Genomic DNA, 21,967 nt, shown 5'->3' with positions numbered 1-21,967 from the left:
ACTCCCACCATATCTGAAGCATAGTGCCTTCTTCCGGGCATCCTCTGAAGCAATGTGGTTCACATGCAGGGTAAATTTTGCTTAGTTGGGCCGGGACCAGATAGGTACAGCAGAACATTTGGAATTACACATTTAGATTGTGGGATGCTAATTTAAAATAAAAATATGTTTTTATAGGTTGACCCAACTGCATTTTATGAAGCCTGTGTTTCCGACTCCTGTGCTTGTGACAGCGGTGGAGACTGTGAGTGCATGTGTTCTGCAATTGCCACCTATGCTCTTGCCTGTAGTGAAGCTGGCATATGTGTTTCCTGGAGAACCCCAAGCATCTGTCGTAAGTAATGCATAATATCTTATTATTCATGTATTTGTTTTCATCTGAAGGTTGTGTTAGATCCTGGCTGATGGCAAAGTAAATAAACAAAAATTCGAATTTAGATATAACAGTATCTGTTTGTGTATTTTAGCTATCTTCTGTGACTACTACAACTCGGAAGGTGAATGTGAATGGCATTACAAGCCATGTGAGCACAGCTGCTTAAAGACCTGTAGAAACCCCACAGGGAAATGTCTTTATGAGCTACCAGGTTTGGAAGGTAAGAAATGGTTTATAGATCATTTTAGAAGATGCTAAGTGGTTGTTATTACTCAGAGTCAGGTTAGACTACTGAGATACAGTACTCTTTAGCTAAGCAGTTTACAAGGAAAGGAAGCATATTGCTTTCAAGCAGATATTGTTGCACGACTACTGCACAAAAAATACCATTATGTGGGGTAGCAGCTCAGCATTTTAAGGCAATGAGGGGGATCCTATGCTACAAGGCACTTAAGGTTGATGGCTGGGGGAGCATAAATCTAATCATGGACTAAGGGGTGAGATGAGTATGTAGCATAAAAGATACAAGGGGTGGTGTTGAACATACAAAATTACATGGACACAATGTGGCAGCTACATACACAACAACACACACAGTCTTTGTGCATAAATATACAATGGTGTAAAACATGTTGTGTTGGTATATGGAATAAAACATGGGAGTTAGAAGCATACAGTCTGCATAGGCAGTGTTGGACTGGGTAACCTTATGGGCTTAAGAGTGTATTCACTGGAGGGCCAGGTTTTCAATGTCGGTAAATTCTGTTCTGTGTGCCAGCAAATAATATTCGCTGAATCCATGGGGCAAGGTTTCAAAAGACCTAATGTTTAGAATTGGTTTTCGATGACAGTAATAAAGCTTGACAAATCTACGATATTTTGATGTACTGCACTCAAGGTAATTCCTTGAAATATATAACATTACACTCACAATTCATTGCTTTGGTTAATGAGCATTAAGACATAACTGTAAATTCACCACCATTCTCTAAATGGTCACATTTGTATTTTTTTTTTTTACTTGACAAATTTGTATTTTTTTTTTGCCTTTAGGATGCTATCCCAGCTGCCCAGCAGAAAAGCCCTTTTTTGATGAAGACGCAATGGATTGTGTAGCCCAGTGTGGTTGCTATGATGATAAAGGAAATCACTACCCACGAGGAGCCGAAATTCCCAGCAAGGAAAATTGCCAGACCTGGTAAGGTTCTTTGGCTTCTCATTTGAAACTTCTATTTAAGTGCTAACTTACAGGAGAACTTTACTCAATTTAACTGAAATCAGTTTTTGTTTTTATATTTCTGTACTATTGTCTGTAAATCTTAAAACACTATAGCGAAAGTGTTGTGATGGCAGATTCTAGTAATGCTTTTAGGAGGGGTTTGAATAATTTCTTGAACAAGCAGAGTATCCAAGGCTATTGTGATACTAAAATCTACAGTTAGTATTGATGTTGATATATATGGTTTATGTATGTTAGTGTATAGATAGGTCAGTATGGGTCTGTATGTGAGTGGATAGATAGGTCAGTATGGGTCTGTATGTGAGTGGATAGATAGGTCAGTATGGGTCTGTATGTGAGTGGATAGATAGGTCAGTATGGGTCTGTATGTGAGTGGATAGATAGGTCAGTATGGGTCTGTATGTGAGTGGATAGATAGGTCAGTATGGGTCTGTATGTGAGTGGATAGATAGGTCAGTATGGGTCTGTATGTGAGTGTATAGATAGGTCAGTATGGGTCTGTATGTGAGTGGATAGATAGGTCAGTATGGGTCTGTATGTGAGTGGATAGATAGATCAGTATGGGTCTGTATGTGAGTGTATAGATAGGTCAGTATGGGTCTGTATGTGAGTGGATAGATAGGTCAGTATGGGTCTGTATGTGAGTGTATAGATAGGTCAGTGTGGGTCTGTATGTGAGTGGATAGATAGGTCAGTATGGGTCTGTATGTGAGTGGATAGATAGGTCAGTATGGGTCTGTATGTGAGTGGATAGATAGATCGGTATGGGTCTGTATGTGAGTGGATAGATAGATCGGTATTAGTCTATGTGTGTGCGCTAGGGTTCACGAAGGGTTGAACTTGATGGACTTTTTTCAACCCAACTTGACTATGTAACTATAAAAGTCTTCTTTCCCCAGCCACCCAATTAGGGTGGAGTTTCTCCTTGTATATATTAACATGATTGAAATATGTGTTGCTCTGTAGTGTGTTCCATTCTGAAAGCATATTTGTTTCTTTCTGCAGTGTATGCAGCATGTCTTCCCGTACTGAATGCAAGTATGATACGGCAGGTAAGCTTGGAAAGAAAAGGATATGAATATCTTGGCAATAAACACAACTAGTCAGAAATACGGATGAGGATGTCCTTGAGGATGTTATTCTGTGATAAGTAGTTTATATAAAATACAAGTTTAATATTTGTGCAGCTAAAGGGCTGCCAGTGGACAGATGAATCTGTCTAGTAGTCTCATATAATGCTAGAGACCTAAATAAGAAATACATAGGTTCCAAGCAAGTCCATGTAGTTATTGACTATCCTTTAAAATTTATAGGAGGAACAATTTTGCTTTCTGTATTTATTTAACAAGCTCCTCTACTAGGCCCAGACTGGTAATCCGTGGATTCTGGCAAATGCCAGAGGGGCTGCTGTAAGATGCCATAGACAGTCACTATTTATTAGGCTGCTGGGGGGTTGTTTGGGCCTCTGTTTACATAAAATTCCAGGGCCTATTCGAACCTCAGTCCAGACCAGTCCTCTACTGTACAATATGGCAACTACACTTAATATTGGCAGGTATAATGAGCCCTGTGCCATATGTACTTTTCGTTTTTGAGGTTCTCATACTCTTACGCTCTTACGTTACTCTTACGTTCTGCCCCTTTTCTTTTACAGCTTGCACCTGTATGTACAATGGCACCAAATACATGTATGATGAGGTGATCTATAACACCCGGGATAGCACCGGAGGGTGCCTCAGCGCCATTTGTAAGGAGAATGGAACAATCCTGAGAGATACTTTGTGCTCCACAACAATCCCCACAACCACATTTACATTTACCACACCAACAACCACTACTATCACTACAGTCACACCTCATGGTAAGTCACAAACCCTTACGTTCCATCAACTGACATCTATCTGAACAAAGATGAAATGTAAGAAAACAGAAGCTTATTGAAAAAAACAATTAATACAAGTACTAAGTATAAGATTGTCCTACTAATCGTGTGTTCTAATAAGTGGGAGGAGATAAATACAAATGAATAACTTAGATAACCCCAAAACATATCACTACCCTCAAAAAAGTTATTGTTCCTGAAGCTCAGGTGGAAAAAGGAGCTCACAATTTGCTGAGCCAATGAAATACTTTGGCAACACGTGAATGAGTTAAGGAATTCATTTTAGTAAAACAAATAACGGTGAATGTATTTTTTCCATTTTCTTGTAGTAACAACAATCTGTGTTCAGAAAGTCTGTGAGTGGTCCCAGTGGATTGATGCAAGTTATCCTGAATCAGTACCTGACGGTGGAGATTTTGATACATATGAGAACGTTAGAGCTAAAGGATACCCCATCTGTATTCACCCAGAAGAACTAGAATGCAGAGCCGAAGATTTCCCCGATACTCCACTTAGTGAATTAGAGCAGAAAAATGTCCAGTGCAATGTTTCCTTTGGACTGCTGTGCTACAATAAGGATCAGCTGCCACCTAAGTGCTACAACTATGAGATTAGGGTCAAATGCTGTGAGATGAGGCCGTGTGACTTCAAAACTTCAGCTCCCGCCACAACCACACCGTCTACCACTACCACAACAATTAAATCCACCACAACACCTACATCTACTACACCTAAACCTACAACTCCAACCACAACAGAAACAACTACAATAACCACAACAGAAACATCAACTACCACTCAGTGTAAACCTCAGTGCAAATGGACTGATTGGATTGATGTTGATGTGCCAGGAGTAGGGGGAGGTCAAGGGGATTTTGAAACCTATGATAACATCCGTGCAAGTGGAATAAATATTTGTAAGAAGCCAGATGGTATTCAGTGTAGAGCAGAGAAATATCCTAATACACCTATTGGTCGCATTGGGCAGGTTGTTCAGTGTAATCTAACATTTGGCCTTATTTGCAATAATGAAAAGCAAGAAAGTGATTTTAAAGAATGTCTTAACTACGAATTGAAAGTACTTTGTTGTGATGATATTAGTCATTGTTCTACAAGCCCCACTCCAACCACAACGGAAACAACAACAGAAACTACGACTCCAATAACAACTACAACAGAAACTACAACCACAACAACAGAAACTACGACTCCAATAACAACTACAACAGAAACTACAACCACAACAACAGAAACTACGACTCCAATAACAACTACAACAGAAACTACAACCACAACAACAGAAACTACGACTCCAATAACAACTACAACAGAAACTACACCCACAACAACAGAAACTACAACTCCAATAACAACTACAACAGAAACAACAACTCCAACAACAACAACAGAAACTACAACCACAACAACAGAAACTACGACTCCAATAACAACTACAACAGAAACTACAACCACAACAACAGAAACTACGACTCCAATAACAACTACAACAGAAACTACACCCACAACAACAGAAACTACAACTCCAATAACAACTACAACAGAAACAACAACTCCAACAACAACAACAGAAACTACAACCACAACAACAGAAACTACAACTCCAATTTCAGAAACAACAACAACTACAACATCTACACCTAAAACTACCCATTCAACAACCACAGAAACCACAACTCCAACTACCACAGAAACTACAACTTCCACCACATCAACAACAACTACAATTCCAACCACAACAGAAACTACAACTACCATTCCCTGTGAACCACAATGCAAGTGGACTGACTGGATTGATGTTGATGAGCCAGGCAAAAGCAAAGGAGATTTTGAAACCTATGAAAATATCCGTGCAGCAGGAAAAATTATTTGTAAGAAGCCTGATGATATTCAGTGTAGAGCAGAAAAGTCCCCTGAAGTGCCTCTTAGTAGCATTGGTCAGGTTGTTCATTGTAATGTAACAGTTGGCCTTGTTTGCAAAGATGAAGAGCAAGAAAGTGATTCTAAAGAATGTCTCAACTACGAAGTGAAAGTACTTTGTTGTGATGATTATAGTCATTGTTCTACAAGCCCCACTTCACCTGTGCATACAACTACAATCCCAACCACAACAGAAACTACTACTCCAACAACTACAACCCCAACTACAACAGAAACTACTACTACTACAACGACAACCGAAACTACTACTCCAACAACAACAACTACAACCCCAACCACAACTGAAACTACTACTCCAACAACAACCTCAACCACAACAGAAACTACTACTCCAACAACAACTACAACCCCAACCACAACAGAAACTACTACTCCAACAACAACCCCAACCACAACAGAAACTACAACCACAACAGAAACTACTACTCCAACAACTACAACCCCAACCACAACAGAAACTACTACTCAAACAACAACAACTGCAACCCCAATCACAACAGAAACTACAACCACAACAGAAACTACTACTCCAACAACTACAACAGAAACTACAACCCAAACCACAACTCCAACCACAACAGAAACTACTACTCCAACAACTACAACAGAAACTACTACTCTAACAACAACAACTACAACCCCAACCACAACAGAAACGACTACTCAAACAACAACTGCAACCCCAATCACAACAACAACTACAACCCCAACCACAACAGAAACTACTACTCCAACAACTACAACAGAAACTACAACCCAAACCACAACTCCAACCACAACAGAAACTACTACTCCAACAACTACAACAGAAACAACAACCCAAACCACAACTCCAACCACAACAGAAACTACAACCTCCACCACATCAACAACAACAACTACAACTCCAACCACAACAGAAACTACAACTACAATTCCAACCACAACAGAAACTACAACACCAACCACAACTACCACAACAGAAACTACAACTTCTACCACTACTACCACAACAGAAACTACAACTACCATTCCATGTGAACCACAATGCAAGTGGACTGACTGGATTGATGTTGATGAGCCAGGCAAAAGCAAAGGAGATTTTGAAACCTATGAAAATATCCGTGCAGCAGGAAAAAATATTTGTAAGAAGCCTGATGATATTCAGTGTAGAGCAAAAAAGTTCCCTAAAGTGCCTATTGGTAGCATTGGTCAGGTTGTTCATTGTAATATAACAGTTGGCCTTGTTTGCAAAGATGAAGAGCAAGAAAGTGATTTTAAAGAATGTCTCAACTACGAAGTGAAAGTACTTTGTTGTGATGATATTAGTCATTGTTCTACAAGCCCCACTTCACCTGTGCATACAACTACAACCACAACAGAAACTACTACTCCAACAACAACTACAACCCCAACCACAACAGAAACTACTACTCCAACAACAACTACAACCCCAACCACAACAGAAACTACTACTCCAACAACAACTACAACCCCAACCACAACAGAAACTACTACTCCAACAACAACTACAACCCCAACCACAACAGAAACTACTACTCCAACAACTACAACCACAACAACGGAAACTACCACAACCACAGAAACAACGACAACAACAGAAACTACAACACCAACCACAACAACCAAAACTCCAGCAACACGTCATACTACTCACTGCTTCTGTCATGTTGATGATGTTTTCTTTTCACCAGGTAAGTTAAGGTTTTTTTTTAGTTTACTATTAATTAAAAAGAGTATAAGGACAGGACATTTTGTTCATAAGTGATCCCACATATATATATATATTTCCCAGTGAATATATTTGCCCTGCCCGTGTTCATATTTATAAAGCTGGACAAGATCAGCTTTCAATGGGCAAACATAATTGTGCATTTGTATTCACAGTGCGATTGTCCTTAAAGAGCTTTTTAAATATGGCATAATCAAACTGCATCAGAGTTAAGCCACAGCTTTGGTGGTGGAAAAAATATTCTCTAAACTGATTTTGCCTCTATATTCACAATAAAGAGGTAGAGTCCATGAATGACTAATGTGAGAATAGAAAATGTATTGTGACAAACAGGTACAGTCTATAAAGCATTACATGTCCATCAAATAAATGGAGCATTCATGGGAAACAAGAAAGGTTAAAACTTATTTTCTCATTATATATATTGATATATAGATATTGTTTATTGACCAACATATTCGTTTTATTACCCCAGGGGATATGATTTACAACAAGACAGATCATGCCGGCTGCCATTTTTATGCAATGTGCAATGACATGTGTGAAGCTGAAAGATTCCAGGGACCATGTCCACCAATTATTACAACTACTCCAAAATCTGCTGCTGTTGTTACTACAAAGACTACTACAGAACCAACAACCTTTGCTGGCTGTCAACCTGATAAAAAGGTAGTAATAATAATAATATCAAATATAAAGGTAAAATCTGCATATTCTTCTTGTTATATATATATATATATATATATATATATATATATATATATATATATATATATATATTTATCTATCTATATATATATATATATATACAGGTATAGGACCCGTTATCCAGAATGCTCGGGACCAAGGGTATTCCGGATAAGGGGTCTTTCCGTAATTTGGATCTCCATACCTTAAGTCTACTAAAAAATCAATAAAACATTAATTAAACCCAATAGGACTGTTCTGCCCCCAATAAGGATATTTTTTTATCTTAGTTGGGATCAATTACAAGGTACTGTTTTATTATTACAGAGAAAAAAGAAATCAGTTTTAAAATTCTAAATTATTTGATTAAAATGGAGTCTATGGGAGACAGGCTTTCCGTAATTCGGAGCTTTCTGGATAATGGGTTTCCGGATAAGGGATCCCATACCTGTATATATATATATATATATATATATGTATATAAATATGGGCAAAAAAATAAGTCGCACCCACAATTATTAGTCACACCCACTGGTATAATATGCCTTGCCGACAAACACTTTCTGGTTTCACCTACTTTAAAGCAAAGCCATTTTGCTATTTTCATGTTTATTACCAACAACTCAGTCCAAAGACAATTAACAGGTCACATTAATACCAACCTAGAAAAAGTTTTGTGATATGGTTGGTATAAATGTGGCGTTGATTGCGGATGGACTGTTTTTTTTTTGCAAGTTCAGCAACAACAGCGCCATTTGCACCTCAAATACTGAGTCATTATGCTGGAAGACACTGTAGAAAATAAAATAAAAAACTGAATAAGTTATTAACCTCAGGGGAAAAGTTAGTGTCGCTCTGCTGCTCAGAGTCAACAACTGACTGACTATAACTAATAACTTAGTAACTAAGTTAAGTGATAAGTAAAAATATTAGTAGGTCTTATATAGTATTGTTACAAAGTTTTTGCCTTGACTGGTTTTCTCTGGTTACAGCCTAATGAATCCTGGAAGGTTGGCAACTGCACAACGGCCACATGTCATGGGCACAATGTCATAACTTATGATTCAGTTAAATGCCCAGAAGTGAAAGAGATAACCTGCGCTAATGGTTTCCCATCGGTCAAAGTCTACAGTGAAGATGGCTGCTGCTTCCATTATGAATGTCAATGTAAGTGCAATTCACTGCATGGGTTGGCTATATGAGGTTTAATCAATCCTTGACACAATCAGAATGCAGTGCAGTTGTTGATATAAGGATATCTTTAGTTTTATGTGGGCATACATGGCTACAAATATATTTTATGTTTATTTACCTGACCAGCAATATATGGTTACTACCTTGTTCACTACTTACTCTTCGTGTAAATAAATTGGTGGGAGGTGAACTCTTTCTATCTATTGTCATACATTATACTATATTGTCTAGCTGAATTATCTTCTATAGTTTTTTTGTGCTTTTTTTCCCTAAGAATAGATAGATCTACTATCTTGTTACTAAAACTGGGGCACTTAATGTGTTACATACAAAAAATGTGCCCCCTTAGGGGCACATTTACTAAGACACAAATTCGAATCCGAATTGGAAAAATCCGATTGGAAAACGAACATTTTGTGACTTTTTCGTATTTTTGGCGATTTTTTCGGTGCCTTTACGACTTTTTCGGAAATTGTCGCGACTTTTTCGTTACCAATACGATTTGCGCGAAAAAACGTGAGTTTTTCGTAGCCATTACGATGCGCTCGTATCTTGTCGCGACTTTTTCGTATTGAGCGCTCGTAAGCGGCGGGCGAAACTTTCAGACTTAGCATGATTTTGGAAGCCTCCCATAGGACTCAATGGCACCCTGCAGCTCCAACCTGGCCCAAGTAAAGTCACCCATAGGACTCAATGGCACCCTGCAGCTCCAACCTGGCCCAAGTAAAGTCACCCATAGGACTCAATGGCACTCTGCAGCTCCAACCTGGCCCAAGGAAAGTCACCCATAGGGCTCAATGGCACTCTGCAGCTCCAACCTGGCCCAAGTAAAGTCTCCCATAGGACTCAATGGCACTCTGCAGCTCCAACCTGGCCCAAGGAAAGTCACCCATAGGACTCAATGGCACTCTGCAGCTCCAACCCGGCCCAAGGAAAGTCACCCATAGGGCTCAATGGCACCCTGCAGCTCCAACCTGGCCCAAGTAAAGTCTCCCATAGGACTCAATGGCACCCTGCAGCTCCAACCTGGCCCAAGTAAAGTCACCATACTGAAGCTTGAATGAATCCGAATCTTTCGTACTCGGCACGAAGGCTACGAAAAAGTCGCGTCAAAATACGAGCTCATCGTAACGGCTACGAAAAACTCGCGTTTTTTCGCGCAAAACGTATTGGTAACGAAAAAGTTGCGACAATTTTCCGAAAAAATCACCAAATACCGATCATTACGAAAAAAATGCAATCGGACGCATTCGGCCGGTTCGTGAGTAAGTAAATGGGCCCCTTAGTGTGTAAATTGGATATTGTACAATTGTACTGTAGTACTTAAAGAAAATGGTCTTGAAAGATGATTTATTAATATTCTCATTCTAGAAACTCTCTTTGAAAATATCTCTTACAGGTGTCTGCAGTGGCTGGGGAGACCCTCATTATATCACCTTTGATGGAATATACTACACATTCCTAGAAAACTGCACCTATGTCCTTGTGCAACAAATCACACCAAAATACGATAACTTCCGTGTCTTAGTCGATAACTATTTCTGCAATGCTTTAGATGGATTGTCCTGTCCACAGTCTATTATGGTATACTACAAAAACAATGAGGTGTTGCTGACACGTATGATGTTTCAAGGAAGGATGGCAAACAGGGTAGGTGCTTGTAAAATATTCCTTTGCTTTTTAGCTATATTTTTACCATGTTGGAATTAAAAAAATAATAATTAAAAAATGAATATTAGCTTAGGAATACTGATTTATATGGGTTTTTATACAATCTGGCATGGGTATGACCACTGAGACAGAAGAACCCTTAGAAATATAGGAATTCTGCTGTTGGGTTCTGAATGCTGCACTGTTTCAGTATATATGCATATAGCAGGGCATCTACTCCAAATTGTGGGGGATTTTAGGGGTCAATAAATGTTATCTAACATCTGGCACAAAACTGTACTATATACAAGTCAGGAACACCCTTCACTTTATTGTGCCATTTTGTTCAATGTCACACTACTGGTTTCAATAAAGCTTGCTCCATATGTATCCCTCAGTAGTTTACGTCTCTCTCAAGAAGAAACTGGATTTTCCAACAAAAATATTTTGAGGAATAAGCATTTTCATAAACTTGAAGCTTTAGCTTATATGTTGACTAAATTAAGCCATGGTTCTTCTGCTGCTGGCACATATATTTTGTAATTGTTCATTAATGGCCAATGCATTTACAATAAAAACCATATATAAAATATATAACCGTGAGAACTGTCATTTACCAACAGATTAGATTCAACCAAGTCTGGACAACACCCGGATTTACCACAGATGGCATTACTGTTACCAGTGCCGGAATAAACATGATTGTGGAAATCCCTGAAATCGGTGCCTACATCTCATTTAGTGGAATGATCTTCATGGTTAAACTTCCATTTAGCATGTTTAGTCACAATACAGAAGGCCAATGTGGTAAGCTACTCAAATCTTTTGTCTGCAATTATTAGTTTGTAAATTGTGCTCTAAAACAAAACACTTCATGTATGTATTCCTATTGTTTGATGCCTAGAAACAGCCATAGTGAACTAAACTTTCATGTTTCGGACCTTGCAAAATACATTATTTGATTTCTTATTTAAATTATTATAAATAACCATTTTCATTACTCCCAACCAGGCGTCTGCTCCAACAACCGTACTGATGAATGCAGAATGCCAGATGGCAAGATTGTGCAAGACTGCAGTCAGATGGCCAATCACTGGAAAGTTAAGGTACCTGAGAAGCCATACTGCAATGCCCCACCACCAACAGTTCCACCAAATGTGATTACTCCAGCACCAACAACATGTGCACCTTCCGCTATCTGTGATATCATCTTAAGCGAGTAAGTAATATTACTCAGAGTTAGCAAATAATGTAGTAGTAATTATACATAATCATTGGTAACTTATGGAACCATACATATATTTCCTTGTAGATAATATGCATGTACGATTAATGCAATAAAAAGATCTCCATTAATACAGTATATTGTTTTTTAGCATGCCAGTCCTTGTTTATAACAAACATACAATTAAAATGTAAATTACTTAGCAAAATGAAACCCTTATTGAATATATTTTGCTTTTAATCAGGGTCTTTGCTGAATGCCATGAAATTATCCCTCCTACGCCTTACCATGAAGGCTGTGTTTATGATGCCTGTAGAGTTGGAAATGATTCGGTGGAATGTGCCAGTTTAGAAGTCTATGCATCCCTGTGTATTTCAAATGGAGTCTGTGTTGACTGGAGGGAAAAGACACATGGCCATTGCCGTAAGTTACTTATAAGATGGAAGCAACCAAAACTATTAAGGACAACAGTAACAAGACTTCAACTTGTCAAATCGACAATATATTTTACAAAGAAGGGAATTATTTCCTATATAAAATCCCCTTATGACAGGGATCCCCAGCCCTTTTTTACTTGTCAACACTCAAATGTAAAAATAGTTGGGGAGCAAAAAAGCATGAAAAATGTTCCTTGGGGTGCAAAATAAGGGCCGTTATTGGCTATTTGGTGGCCCCTATGTGGACTGGCAGCCTACATGAGGCTTTATGCAACCAAAACTTGCCACCAAGGCAGGAATTCAAGATAACCGCCTACTTTGAAGCCACTGGGAGCAACATCCAAGGGTTTGGGGAGCAACATGTTGCTCACAAACCACTGGTTGGGAATCACTGCCTTATGAGATATAATATGGAGCAATATAAGTATAGAATAGAGGGAAAAGAAAACAACATTAACTAGTTTCCTATTTATTAAAGCTTGCAGTATATGGTAGGTATGGTAGAATTATCAGACTGCATCCTTATGAGTGCTAAAGCAGAGAATAACAGGTTCTAGCCTAAACATTTTCTAATATATTATTGGAGCTGTAGTAGTACAGTCCTTACAGTCTGCATACGTATGAGGCGGTCCTTTTAGTTTGTTCGTGGGACTTTTCTAGGAGCCTTAAGGAATTTCTTCCCAGAATCCTGTTATGACTTATTTGCATACGTATGAGGCACTCTCCTCAATCCTCTTAGTTTGTTCGTGAATCCCCACTCCTGGCTCTACCTAAGGCTGATGCCACACCAGGCGTAGGGCTGATTTTTTCGGCAAGCGGAAAAACGCTTTTCGGCTATCGGCTACATGTGCCTGCACTCGAGCGTATCCCATTCATTCGGGTGCAGGCACAAGTAGCAGGCGTAGGGCTGAATTTTCGGCAAGCGTTTTTCCGCTTGCCGAAAAAATCAGCCCTACGCCTGGTGTGGCATCAGCCTAAGCTGATCAGAAAACCCTGCACAACACTGATGAGCCCCAAAAAGGGCGAAACCGGTCTGTAGTTGGGAATCTGATCAGCTATTATCCTGGCTTCTGCTTTAAACCCAGTGGGTGAGCTTTAGCCTATAGTTTAAACCCATGTAAATGGGACTTTACTAGGAGCCTTAAGGAATTTCTTCCCAGAATCCTGTTATGACTTATAATATAAAAGTAAGTAGGTATTATTAAATGTAAATAGGATTATCCCAAAGTATCCACAAGGCTCAGATTTCAAGAAATCTGAGTAAATTCACCTCTGGCATTAATAAAGCAATGGTCAAAAAGGTCAGAAGTATATTTTATATCAGTAGATCCCAAACTGTGCGGCTGGGGGTTGAAGCAGTGCTGGGGGCGGCTTAGTGTGAGATTTGGTATAAATATATATTTGCTGTCCTAGATATTCTTGAAGCTATAGTTAAATAACTAATGCAGGTATGGGATCTGTTATGTGGAAACTTGTAATTCAAAATTATGGGAAGGCAATCACCCATAGAAATTTAAAAATGATTTTCTTTTACTCTGTAATAATAAATCAGTACCTTGTACTTGATTCCAACTAAGATACAACTATTGGAGGCAAAACAAGCCTATTGGGTTTATGTAACATTTAAATAATTTTTTAGTAGACTAGGTGCGGTGATCCAAATTATGGAAAGACCCCTTATGCGGAAAACCCCAGGTCCCAAGCATTCTGAATAACAGGTCCCATACCTGTACAATATTTCTTATATCTGTATACACTTAACAAACTAAGGGATGAATAAGCTTGTCAATCACTGTTTTCTACTGAGTCACAACACATGAGCACAATAGAAACCTCTGTTTTGTTTTGCCACACAGCATACAGTTGTCCTGCTGGAAAAGTCTATGACGCTTGTGGTCCAGTTCATCCAGCAACTTGTGAACAAAGGTAAGTTTTCATTTTAAGAGTATTTATCAAAGATAGCAGAGTATTTTAGCATGTTTTCTACTATTATTGTTGTATTCACTACATTGTAAAAGCATGTTTATTTTGAATTGCATAATTTTGCCTTATTTTATGTATTTAAATGTATTTAATGTAACCCTGTGATTAAATTATTTCCACTATTAATTAATTAAAGGGATATAAATAAGGTCAGCGACTATCAGACTGAAGGCTGCTACTGTCCAAAGGGAACTGTACTCTTCAACTCCTTCAGTGGCATCTGTGTTGAAGAAAGTTGTGAGGGTAGGTTGAAATGATAAGCAAATATCTAGCATTTATATAAAATCTCCATGTAATATTTGCTGTGGAAATTCAGATACCGGAGGCCATTTGAGGTGTAAGATGAAGTTTATTTGTCACAAGCTGCTGCATGGATTATACTTTCTTTACAAAAGTGTCCTTATGTGTCTAATAGTATCCCATACTTCCTGTGCATCTCTGCTATCACTCTACGATAGGGTTTTGACCCGGACAGCCTTGTTTTCGAAAGGACTGCCAAGGTCAAAACCTCCTGCCCGGTTTCCCTATTTAGGAAAACCTGGCAGGACTCAGTAATATTGACAATCGCTGATCACTGTGCCATTGCCCCACCCTTGTGATGTCACAGCCCGCCTCCACCCCACAACATCACAGCCCAACCTCCTCCCCACCCCGGTACAGAAGAGAAAGGAGGGAAAGTAGGAAGGAAGGGAGGGAAGGTCTTATATAAATGAACAATTATTTTATACAAATTATTTATAAAGAATGTCACCAACAAGTCATTCTATGGGTAATCAGATGTAATATTACAGTTAGAGATGTAGCGAACTGTTCGCCGGCGAACAAATTCGTGCGAACATCGGGTGTTCGCGAACGCGTATGTTCGTGAACTTTAAGCGTATGATTGCAGTTTGGGTTCGCGCCGCGTTTTCCGCCGCGTTTTTTATCGTCGCAAAAGTATTGTACAATACGCCGCACAATAATAAGTCACACATGGCGTTTTTCCGCAAATCCCGTTTTCATGGTGTTTAGCGCGACATAGCAAAAAAGCCGCGTATTTTCGCTAGAATAGCTTGCGTTTTTTGCGCAACTCTGTGCCAACAAAGTATTTTTCAGAGAAGTTTTTGCCCTTGATCCCCCTCCTGCATGCCACTGTCCAGGTCGTGGCACCCTTTAAACAACTTTAAAATCAGTTTTCTGGCCAGAAATGGCTTTTCTAGTTTTTAAAGTTCGCCTTCCCATTGAAGTCTATGGGGTTCGCAAAGTTCGCGAATATTCACGGGTTTTGGTGTAAGTTCGCGAACTTTTTTAGGTTCGCTACATCTCTAATTACAGTATCTTGATTGCTCTCAACCATGGTGTCCATGTGTCCCAGTACAATTTGTAATAGTAGTTTCCTGGTTTCTTCTACTAAATAAATCCATTCTAACAGTGTGGAGGATGCTACTACTTTCCACTTCACCATACGATTATCAAATCTTTAGCACAGTAGATCACTAGACATAATATTACAGTCGGATGATTCCTAACCAGGGATATAAGCTTTGCAATTTACACTGTTGTATACAAATTAGAAAGTTATCAGTGATGTAAAATGTTATAAAACCCATGCAAATATTTCATGCATTTCAAATTGAACATATTGTATAAATGTATTTTAACTTTTTTTTCTTTATATAGTCTGCTATGGACCTGATGGAAGCCCAATGAATGTGAGTCAAATATATATATATATTATATAATAACTATAAAACCCTAAAGGAAATTAATTCTTCCTTAGAAAGCTCTTTATGACAGAGCATATGTGGGCGACAACAGGGGCTGTGTTCACTCAGGCTGAAAAGCCGATAGAGGTGTTGGAATTAATGAGTGGGAGTGAGCTTCTGTCAAAGGACTAAAAGAAGATGTGGTGCAGCTGAGGGAACTGATGGTGTATTTATTTATGTATTGTATTAACTTTATTGGCTAAGGCACTTGAAAAACCTGGTTTTCTAAATGTTTAGACTGACAATGGTCTGGTCTGTTTTGAGAAGAATTAGCTTTAATTGTTGGTCTGCCATATATGATTCACAGGAAAATGCTTTATATATTCTACCCCCAATTACATGTTCTAATTTGACACCATAAAATGTTCACCAGGTTGGAGATTCCTGGACCAGTGGCTGCAACAAATGCACATGTCAGAAAACACCTCTTTCTGCCAAGTGTGAGCCGCTTCCATGTAGTGAACCTGAAATTCTGACCTGCGATAAAGATGGATTTGTATCTGAGGAAGAGATCGACCCAAGTGAACCCTGTTGCAAGAAATACAAATGCGGTAAGACCAAAAATGGTTTCTTTATTCTAAAAGAAATAATAACAACGAAGCAATGTGTGTGATTTATAAAGACTGTTAAGTTAGAGATTTTCAATTTACCCTCTTTTCCCCCACAGTGTGTAAGCCTAGCACTTGTTTGAATGATATAAAGACCTGTCCTCTTGGATTTGAAGCAGTCCTGTCTGTAAAGGAAGGAGACTGCTGCCCCTCATTCGATTGCAGTAAGTGTTTCTTTTTTTTTAGTAGTATTAAATACTGGTAATTATTATATCACATGAATTATGGCAACAAAGCATAAATATCCCAAGACAGATATAATGACTGAAATCTCAGGATCGGCTCTCTGAGACTATTATTAAAAGACCTTATCTCATCAACAAGCCACATAGAAAAAGATGCTATACAAATACTTTTCTTCTGGATTATTTCGGTACCAATCTATCATTTTCAAACTTTATTTTCATGTTCTTCCAGAACCCATGAAAGTCTGTGTTGTGGATGACATTATATACAAGGTGAGCAAATGTCATGAAATGAAAAGAGTGAAATGACGGCCTTGAGGACCATGGAAGACCACTAATCATAGCAAAAAATACTAGTTTAAAGGAAAACTATACCCCCAGAATGAATACTTAACCAAAAGACAGTTTATATCACATTAAGTAACCTATTCAAAAATCTTATCTTCAAGAATATATATATTTCAGTAAATATTGCCCATTTATATATTTCCCTTGAGCCACCATTTTGTGATGTGGTGTGTTCCCTCAGAGATCACCTGACAGGAAATAATGCAGCTCTAACTGTAACAGGAAGTAGTGTGAGAGTAAAAGACAGAAGTCTGTTCATTAATTGGCTGATGTGACCTAATGTACAGTATATGTGCCCTTGGTTTGTTTGTGTGCACTGTGAATCATACGATCCCAAGGGATGGCCCTTAGTACTTAATATGTCAGTTTTCTATTTAGGAATACTAAATGGCATATACTATTGAAAAAGTATATGTATATATATTTAAATGGTTTATTTAGATGACGTAGGACTTTACTAATAAGCTGTTTCATGCAATTTATTTTTTTAGAGGCCTACATCATTTAGGGGTATAGTTTTCCCTTAATTATGGTCTTGGTGGGAATAGCAATCCTCAAAGTTGCAGCATGCTTTGGTTTTACAATATCTGAGAAAATGGTAACATTATTTAATCAAAAAGACAGCTAATAAACGAAGAAAAAGCCATTTCACAAGCAAACTCATCTGTTTTCTGACATTCCAGCCTGGGACCCCTATTCCAAGAGCCAAAGACTCCTGTGATAACTGTGAGTGCACAGATGAAATGGATTCCAGCACATCTCTAAACAAGGTCCAGTGCAGTCCAATCCAGTGCAATGAAGACTGTGACAAAGTAAGTTCTGTGCTTCCAGGCCTTTATTTACTAACAATAATACACTAATACCAGGTATAATAACATAATATTCCCATTATTTGTTTACAACAGGGTTACCAGTACACAGAGGTGAAGGGTGAATGTTGTGGAAAATGTGAGCAAGTGGAATGCATAATGAAGGATGAAGATGAAACTATTATTGTTATCAAGGTAAGCATCCCAGTACTTGAGTTAAAAAATCACTTGATAACTAAATAATGCAAATACAAGCAAGACTTGAAATATAACTATATGTATGAAATAAGGATCCCATTATTCTAAATTGTTGCCTCATTTTCAGTAGTAGAGCAGCTCCGCTTATTTTTGTGTATGTATTTAGCAATGCTAATTAATATTCATTTTTATTTTTGTTTTACAGCCTGGGGAGACATGGCAATCGCCTACCAACAAGTGTTCTTACTTTGAATGCAATAAAACCAACGAGCACTTAGTTGTTGTCAGCATATCACAGTCCTGCCCTGTCATTAAATGTAGTTTGGTATGGCCTTTTTATTTTTAGCATAAACAACACAGAAATGAGGAATATTATATGATCCAAAAACTGGGACATTATTAATATGCATTTTGTTTCATAGGGATATGAACTAATCAAAGAAGAAGGTAAATGCTGTGGAGAATGTGTACCTGTGGAATGTGTCATTCATATGGAGGACAACTCTACTGTAGTTTTGAAGGTACTGTTTTTAATATAATATGAATGGATATGGAGGACAACCCCACCATAGTTTTGAGGGTACTGTTTTTTCATATACTATGAATGGATATGAAGGACAACTCCACAATAGTTTTGAAGGTACTGTTTTTTCATATGATACTAATGGATATGGAGGACAGCTCCACCATAGTTTTGAAGGTGCTGTATTTTCATATAATATGAATAAATATGGAGAACAACTCCACCATAGTTTTGAAGATACTGTTTTTTCATATACTATGAATGGATATGGAGAACAACTCCACAATAGTTTTGAAGGTACTGTTTTTTCATATGATACTAATGGATATGGAGGACAGCTCCACCATAGTTTTGAAGGTACTATGTTTTCATATAATATGAATGGATATGGAGGACAACTCCACCATAGTTTTGAAGGTACTGTTTTTTCATATGATATGAATGGATATGAAGGGACAACTCCACCATAGTTTAGATGGTACTGTTTTTTCATGTAATATGAATGGATATGGAGGACAACTCCACCATAGTTTTGAAGGTACTGTTTTTTCATATGATATGAATGGATATGGAGGACAACTCCACCATAGTTTAGAAGGTACTGTTTTTTCATATAATATGAATGGATATGAAAGACAACTCAATCATAGTTTTGAAAGTACTGTATTTTCATATAATATGAATGGCTATGGAGGACAACTCCACCATAGTTTTGAAGGTACCGTATTTTCATATGATATGAATGGATATGAAAGACAACTCAACCATAGTTTTGAAAGTACTGTATTTTCATATAATATGAATGGCTATGGAGGACAACTCCACCATAGTTTTGAAGGTACCGTATTTTCATATGATATGAATGGATATGAAAGACAACTCAACCATAGTTTTGAAAGTACTGTATTTTCATATAATATGAATGGATATGGAGGACAACTCCACCATAGTTTTGAAGGTACCGTATTTTCATATGATATGAATGGATATGAAAGACAACTCAACCATAGTTTTGAAAGTACTGTATTTTCATATAATATGAATGGATATGGAGGACAACTCCACCTTAGCTTTGAAGGTACTGTTTTTCATACAATATGAATGGATATGAAGGACAACTCCACCATAGCTTTGAAGGTACTGTTTTTTCATACAATATGAATGGATATGAAGGACAACTCCACCATAGCTTTGAAGGTACCATATTTTCATATGATATGAATGGATATGGAGAACAACTCCACCATAGTTTTGAAGGTACCATATTTTCATATGAAATGAATTGAAATAGATATGTATTTTGTGAATAGAACAAGAACACAGTGGTCCATAAAACTTGATGTCCTGCACAATAAAAAAAAGTAAACGTTTCATTAAAACCTGGCTGTAAAGTTTATTTAGGAAGTTTAGGAAATCATAACTAACTAGTGTTAATGGATAATATATTACTTTGTAAAATTCTGTATTAAGACTTTTTGTATTTATATTTCAGCCTACTGAGAGCATCATATCACCAGAGGACAAGTGCATTTCCTATCTTTGTACTTCTACTTATGAAATACACACCTTGAAGTACCATTGTCCAATCACTAGCTCAGAGGAATGTGCTGAGGTTAGTTTCTAATGTTTTTTTCTAAAGCTGTTGTGCTGATCTACAATGTTCATGTCCATATTATATTATAATCTATTTTATTCTGCCAAATAAACATAATGGTAGCTAGCTGAGGATAAAAAGGCCATTTGATTATGGTTTAACTTTTAACAAAAGTATTACTGACAGTGTTGCAGTGTGTAAACAATAAAAAAAAACATGAACATGAAGGACTTACAAAAATATGTATGCTTATGTTAAAAGAAGAAAGAAGAACATTTTAATTAAAAAGTCTTACTCCCCTACAGGGATACAAATACGAAAAGGCAGATGATGAATGTTTTACATTCTATTTGCAATGCTAATAGTCTTTATTGGTAAATTATTTGTAAAATAATAAGAATTGGCCTGTCTTTGCCTTATGTAATAGAGTGAAGTTTGTTCCTGGTGGGAACTCGGGTTTCTATAAGATCCTCAATAATAATGTCTAACCTTCTTTGTAATAGGGGTTTACATATGAGAAAGAAAAAGATGAATGCTGTGGGAAATGTGTACAGGTGGCTTGCATTATAAAGATGGAAGATGATAAGATCCAAATATTAAAGGTATATTTCCTGTTTACATGAATAAAATGAGTACCAATGGTATTTAATTGCACAGACCATGACTGCCCATCATGGTATTATTATGTGTGATCTTTGATGTAGGCAGTTTTTGAACATAGATGGGGTTATTTAATAAAAAGTGCAAATTTGCTACAGGTTTAGTCACGTGTTCCACTTACTGGTTGCTTTGGGTTACTGGGCAAATTTGTTTGGGTTACTTTGGCAATTCCAGCTAAAAATGTGGCAGATTCAAAGCAGTTAGAATCTGGGTAGATTTTGGATTTAAACTTAACTGGACATGAAATATTTTAATTGAAATGCCTAAAATTATTCTTTGTTTATTTTAGCCTGGTGATATCTGGACATTGCCTGATAGGCCCTGTTTTCACCATGAATGCAATAAAGTCGAAGACCAGTTTGTTCCTGTCACAGTGAAGAAAACATGTGAAGAAAACTGCCCACTTGTAGGCAACTTTTACCAATACTTCATCTATGACCAGTGATTTTAATTGGGCTACCCATTAACCTTAATATGTTTTAATCTTTCCATCAGGGATATGAATACAAGGTTAAACCTGGACAGTGCTGTGGAGACTGCATCTCAACAGACTGCACAATTACAATGAGTGACAACACAACTAAAACACTTATGGTAAAATAAAATATTGCAACCTTTACGCTTTTCCATTTAAATGGAAAATTGGGTGATAACTGTTTAATTGGGGATAACTGATATCCTGAAATACTGTGATGTTCTTATAATTTTTGTCTAAATTTTAGCCTGGCGAGTCTATTCCTTCACCAAAAGACAATTGCAGTTCCTTCTATTGTACACATGATAATGAAGTGATATTGCAGCAGGATAAATGTACCATCACTGAAGCACAACAATGCCCAGAGGTCAGTTTAGCAAACCAATGACTGATTTGTTATATCTTTGTGGATGGACTGTAATGATGATTGATTGAATGAGAGTACTAGTCAAACTGT

At 37.6% G+C, this 21,967-nt stretch overlaps 1 protein-coding gene across 1 annotated transcript in view; it reads left to right on the top strand.

Moving 5' to 3' along the window:
- muc5ac (mucin 5AC, oligomeric mucus/gel-forming) overlaps positions 1-21,967 on the top strand; it is a 53,602-nt gene that overhangs the window by 17,414 nt on the left and 14,221 nt on the right. Inside the window, exons 26-53 of the mRNA XM_031900603.1 lie at positions 178-334; positions 468-596; positions 1,430-1,574; positions 2,622-2,668; positions 3,271-3,477; positions 3,828-7,151; positions 7,665-7,858; positions 8,869-9,043; positions 10,470-10,720; positions 11,344-11,527; positions 11,732-11,939; positions 12,190-12,368; positions 14,239-14,308; positions 14,502-14,608; positions 16,025-16,056; positions 16,484-16,661; positions 16,778-16,882; positions 17,136-17,176; positions 17,935-18,063; positions 18,157-18,255; positions 18,464-18,583; positions 18,681-18,779; positions 20,274-20,393; positions 20,681-20,705; positions 20,904-20,977; positions 21,325-21,441; positions 21,531-21,629; positions 21,758-21,877. Coding sequence (XP_031756463.1) covers positions 178-334; positions 468-596; positions 1,430-1,574; positions 2,622-2,668; positions 3,271-3,477; positions 3,828-7,151; positions 7,665-7,858; positions 8,869-9,043; positions 10,470-10,720; positions 11,344-11,527; positions 11,732-11,939; positions 12,190-12,368; positions 14,239-14,308; positions 14,502-14,608; positions 16,025-16,056; positions 16,484-16,661; positions 16,778-16,882; positions 17,136-17,176; positions 17,935-18,063; positions 18,157-18,255; positions 18,464-18,583; positions 18,681-18,779; positions 20,274-20,393; positions 20,681-20,705; positions 20,904-20,977; positions 21,325-21,441; positions 21,531-21,629; positions 21,758-21,877 — 6,735 coding nt within the window. The remainder of the gene's footprint in view (positions 1-177; positions 335-467; positions 597-1,429; positions 1,575-2,621; positions 2,669-3,270; positions 3,478-3,827; positions 7,152-7,664; positions 7,859-8,868; positions 9,044-10,469; positions 10,721-11,343; positions 11,528-11,731; positions 11,940-12,189; positions 12,369-14,238; positions 14,309-14,501; positions 14,609-16,024; positions 16,057-16,483; positions 16,662-16,777; positions 16,883-17,135; positions 17,177-17,934; positions 18,064-18,156; positions 18,256-18,463; positions 18,584-18,680; positions 18,780-20,273; positions 20,394-20,680; positions 20,706-20,903; positions 20,978-21,324; positions 21,442-21,530; positions 21,630-21,757; positions 21,878-21,967) is intronic.

The sequence above is a fragment of the Xenopus tropicalis genome, chromosome 4 (assembly GCF_000004195.4).
Source record: "Xenopus tropicalis strain Nigerian chromosome 4, UCB_Xtro_10.0, whole genome shotgun sequence".
Taxonomy (NCBI): Eukaryota; Metazoa; Chordata; class Amphibia; order Anura; family Pipidae; genus Xenopus; species Xenopus tropicalis.
The sequence above is the reverse complement of the archived record's forward strand: the minus strand, read 5'-3'. Positions and strand labels throughout refer to the sequence as shown.